Source organism: Scomber scombrus, chromosome 3, assembly GCF_963691925.1.
Source record: "Scomber scombrus chromosome 3, fScoSco1.1, whole genome shotgun sequence".
Lineage (NCBI taxonomy): Eukaryota > Metazoa > Chordata > Actinopteri > Scombriformes > Scombridae > Scomber > Scomber scombrus.
Genome location: NC_084972.1, coordinates 35428798 through 35433635, shown reverse-complemented (window position 1 = coordinate 35433635; position 4838 = coordinate 35428798). Strand labels below are relative to the sequence as shown.

Sequence of the window (4838 nt, the reverse complement as noted above, 5' to 3'; positions counted from 1 at the left end):
ATGTCAAACTCAGAACACATATTTATTCTTACTTTACAGGGACTTTAATTAGTTTAAATAAATATTATTTATGCTTAAATATGATGAACATTTACTTAATATTTCAGGGATGTTAAGTTGAGAATAAAGTACATTACACCTGATACTGACTAGTAAGATGTACTTAATACTAGAAACCAGAATATGATCAGGGTGACTTTTGAACACTGGAAATAAATCGTGTACTCATCCCAGCAGCCCCGTGGCACTCAACATTTCCCTGGAATTTTATAGTTATATTATTATTAATTAAATCATATTAATTATTATTAATTATTTAATCATTAATATTGTATCATTGCAGGCTGAACGAACTAAATGAAAATAAATAGGCTGCTAGTCCTTATAGTCGTCCATGATGTTCCCCACATTATATTAATAATAACTTTACTTACTTTACTTTGTTTCATAGACCACATAATAAAACAAACCACTTAAATGTTTTTTATCATGTATTACATCTATTAATTTTACATTGTTAATATAATCTGCAATCTATCCTGTCTGTCCATCTTCCATCAGTCCAACAAACAGGGAAAGTCTGAGGGCGACTGGTGGATAATGGAGCCAGACTGGGACAGACTGGGAACCATGACACCACAACCAGTTTAATTATTCTTTCACTTTATTGGTTAAGTTGCTGTTTCTTGTTTATTTATTTCTAACTGAACATATCATAGAATACACTGAATTTATTTTAAACACTATGAGAGCTTCATACTTTAACATTCAGATCCATTTGTTTTGAGGTCATATGTACATCATTCTCATCATTATCTCTTTACTAACATTTTGACTCAGATGAAGAAACAGTAGAGTTGAAATGTCTGTTTGTTCAGTTAAAGGTTGTAAATGAATCGGTGTGCTCCAGTCCATTTGGTTCTCTGGAAGTCTGCTGTCCTCGTACTGAGAAGCATCCCATTTTAGCATTTATAACTATTAACAACAACTCCAAACATGATTAGATGGGAACATAGAAGAAAATAAAACAATGAAATAATACAAGTAAACAGATAAAATAATGGTGAAGTAAAAAACATTTAAAACAGGTCTGAGATAAGGCCTTCGGACAGCTGTAGTGGTGCTGGAGTTCATATGATTTCTTTCCTTTTGGAAGATAAATGTTGGTCTCACAGATGAAATCTAACAACTGTAGCTGTCTTTAGTTTGTCTGAATGTAAAGTGAAGCTTCATGTTTTACTGGACAGAACAACAGTGCTGTCTCTGAGCTCTATATGTACAAATATCATCAAAGTACATAAATATAAATGTATTAAAAATGAACGGATCAGTCTATATTCAATGAATGTATTCAGCTATATTAACAGTTTGATTTTTTTATAGACTGAAAAACAGAATTTACTGCATATCTGACTGAACTTATTTTGAGAAAAAAGCACACAACAGCAGACATATGTATATACAAGCATGAAAGGATCAAAATTCAAATAGAACAAAATTTAAGCACAAATTTAAAACCCAAAGAAATGAAACAAAAAATAAAACAGATTAAACACGATTAAAAGGCAGAGAATAAAAGTGAGTCATTAGATGCATTTTAAAAGTGTCAACAGAATGAGCCCTGCTAACATGCTGAGGAGGATCTGAGGGGTCTGCTGGTGCTGTAGGGGGCGAGAAGTTCTGAGATATATGTGGGGATGAGACCATGAAGAGATTTAAAGACAAATTAAGAGAATTTTGAATGTTATCCTGTAATGAGGATGGGGGTTCTGGATAAGTTGTAGACGGGATAAATAGCTTGAGAGAATTCATGGTGAGTTACAATAGTCCAGTCTGGATGATATTAGTGTATGAATTACTCCTACGAGCTCAGAGAGTGAGAGGATGCCTGTTTTTGGAGATGATCCTGAGTTGGAAAAGCTAGACAACGGAATTAACCTGTGTATTGAGGTTTAGATCACTGTCAGATATAAGACCCAGATTCTTTTGGGATGTGGTCTGACGAAGGTAGAAAGGTGACTGAGGTTCTGAGCAATAACAGTGGTATGATGTGGTAGCAGAGTATGATGTCTGTCTTCTCCTCGTTTAACTGAAGGAAGTTGTGAGCCAGCCAGTCTTTGATGTCATGCAGACAGTTTTGCAGTTACATCGGCCTGGTTGTGTGAATTAAGGTGGAGGTAGATTTGAGAATCATTTGCTTAGCTGTGAAAGGAGATGTTGTGACGTTGTACAATTCATCCTAATGGGAGCATAAAGGCTGAAAAGAAGTGGACCTAAAACTGAACCCTGTGGAAGCTCACATGAAGTATCTGCTGGTGTGGAGGATGAGCTGCCTATGAAGTATTATATTGTCTCTTTGAAATGTAAGAGTGGAACCAGTCATGGGCGGACCCCGAGATGCCAGCCCTGCATATCAGGCAATTCAGGAGAATCTTGTAGTCGACAGTGTTAAAAGCTGCACTGAGATGGAAGAAATTCACACAGAACATTTTCTGGCATCTGCAGCACGGAGGAGTTCACTTGTCACTCTAAGGAGAGCTGTCTCTGTACGACCCTGACTAGGACTCCTCAAAAGTAATGTTTTGGTTTGAAAATGACAGAATCTGATTACTAACAATATTTTCTAAAATCTTAGATAAAAAGGAAAGTTTAGAAATTGGCGTAAAATTATTCAGAATAGCAGGGTGAAGACCGGGCTTCTTACAGAGTGGTTGAACTATGGCATGTTTAAAAGAAGACGGGACTGTGCCTGTGGCTAGAGAACATTTAAATATGTTAATATGCTCGGGCCAACTGCTGCAAAAATGCTGTTTTAAGAGCCTCGTAGGAACAATACTGAGCTAAGAGCTAGTTTACTGAGCTAAGAGCTAGTTGGCTTTTCTTTCTCCTACAGAGGACACAGAGACACTGAGGAACCAAACTTGTCTTGTGACCGAAACCCAAACCCAGCATACAGAGGTTCAGTGAATGTGGTGTTGAAGGTGTGGAGATGGATCAGTGTGTCAGAGGAGACTCTGTAGAAGGACAGAGTGCCAGCAAGACAGTCCACATACACTGCTACTCTACCAGAGGTGGAGGAGGAGGAGGAGGAGGAGGAGGATGTTCCACTGTTGTTGTGCCAGACAGAGTAACCGCCATCAGAGCACCTCACACTCCAGGACTGATCATTCCTTCCGAACCCACAGTAATAACTGTCTCCTTTCCTGATGATTCCTCTGTAACTCACTGAAATATAAACTGTTCCACTCCACTCGACCTCCCAGTAACAGCGACCAGTCAGACCATTACTACACAGCAGCTGAGGCCGGTGATCAAATCTCTCTGGATGATCAGGATATGACTGCTTCTCCTTCACATGTGTCACCTTCCTGTTGTTGTCAGACAGTTTGAGTTTTCTGTACATTGTGTTTGGATCCAGTTCCAGTTCACAGGCATCTGATGGAGAGAACGAGACACAATACAGCTGCAGTTATTGATCTATCATCTGTTTGATGATGACATCATCTTCATCCTCAGCAGGATGTGAATGAGTGATGTCACAGTTTGATGAATGAAATGAAAATCACACTTACACTTCCTCGGACCTGGTGTCAACCATCGGACTCCAGCAGGCTGCAGGCTGAAAGGAGGGGGGGGTCAGAGCAGCACGTTCTCTCTCAGCATGCTAACATGGACGTTACATGGCTCTAGTCTACTGTTTTATTATTCTGTTCTAATGTGGGGTTGGGCTTTCATACACTTTGATCCAATCTGAATCCACTATCCCAATCCTTCTGAAACCCTGATTGAATTTAATCAGGTTTAACTTTCAACATTTACAGGAAACTTGAAAAAGTCAAAGATTCAGTTGAGATCTGTGATCAGCTCTGACAGAGAAAATGTTTCCAGCTCTTCCTCCTCTATCACACATTGTCTGTCCATACCTGAGAGTGTCCAGTCTCCAGTGTGGATCCTCCAGTCCAGCAGACAGGATCTTCTCTCCTGAGTCTCCTGGATGATTGTAGCTCAGGTCCAGCTCTCTCAGATGGGAGGGGTTGGAGTTCAGAGCTGAGGCCAGAGAAGCACAGCCTTCCTCTGTGATCAGACATCCTGACAGGCTGCAAACACACAAAACAACACACATGTCACACAGTGTGAGAGTACTGCTGTGTGCAGTCACATACGACAACAAACTGTCTCCAAACTAACTCACTAAAAGTCAGCAGCTGAGGGAGGATTCAGCAACATGTTTTAATCTGATGTTTTTACCTCTGAATGTTATAAAAAAAAAACATTCAAAAGTGTCCACAAGACAGAGGCCACAGGTCTGCTCTTTAGCCGGAAACTAGTGCTTGAGGAACACTCTCCTAATACAACGGCTTTTAGACAAATTCAGAAACAGAAAAGAACTAAAACATCTGCATGAAAAGTAATTCTCATCTGCTGAAGTTCAGTAAAAACTGCCTGATAAACCATATGAGATGATTCAATCCTACAAGTTTAATGTTTATCCTCTAATGTCATTCATTCATTTTAAATGTTCATCTGTTGAACAGGCTGATGAATCCTGACCTGAGAGATTCCAGTGTGCAGTGTGGACTCTCCAGTCCAGCAGAAAGCTGCTTCAGTCCTGAATCCTGCAGGTTGTTGTTACTCAGGTCCAGATCTCTCAGACTAGAGGACTGGGAGCTGAGAACTGAGGACAGAGCTGCACAGCTTCTCTTTGAGAGGTTACAGTCACTCAGCCTGAAGAGGAAAAAGTAAGATGTTATTGTGTCTTTTTAGTGCTGTTAAAATTAACATGTTCATTTCAGAATTAATTTGAAATATTTATGTGATTAATGCATTACTGTAGCAGG

The 4838-nt window shown here is 39.4% G+C and overlaps 1 protein-coding gene across 1 annotated transcript; it reads right to left on the bottom strand.

Moving 5' to 3' along the window:
* Positions 1-2887: 2887 nt before the first annotated feature.
* LOC133976786 (stonustoxin subunit beta-like) lies at positions 2888-4038 on the bottom strand. Its single transcript, XM_062414985.1, has 3 exons — positions 3924-4038; positions 3573-3619; positions 2888-3435 (listed from the first exon to the last, which is right to left on the bottom strand). The coding sequence occupies exon 3, from the start codon at positions 3401-3403 to the stop codon at positions 2888-2890; it is 516 nt and encodes a 171-aa protein (XP_062270969.1). The 5' UTR covers positions 3404-3435; positions 3573-3619; positions 3924-4038.
* Positions 4039-4838: the final 800 nt, after the last annotated feature.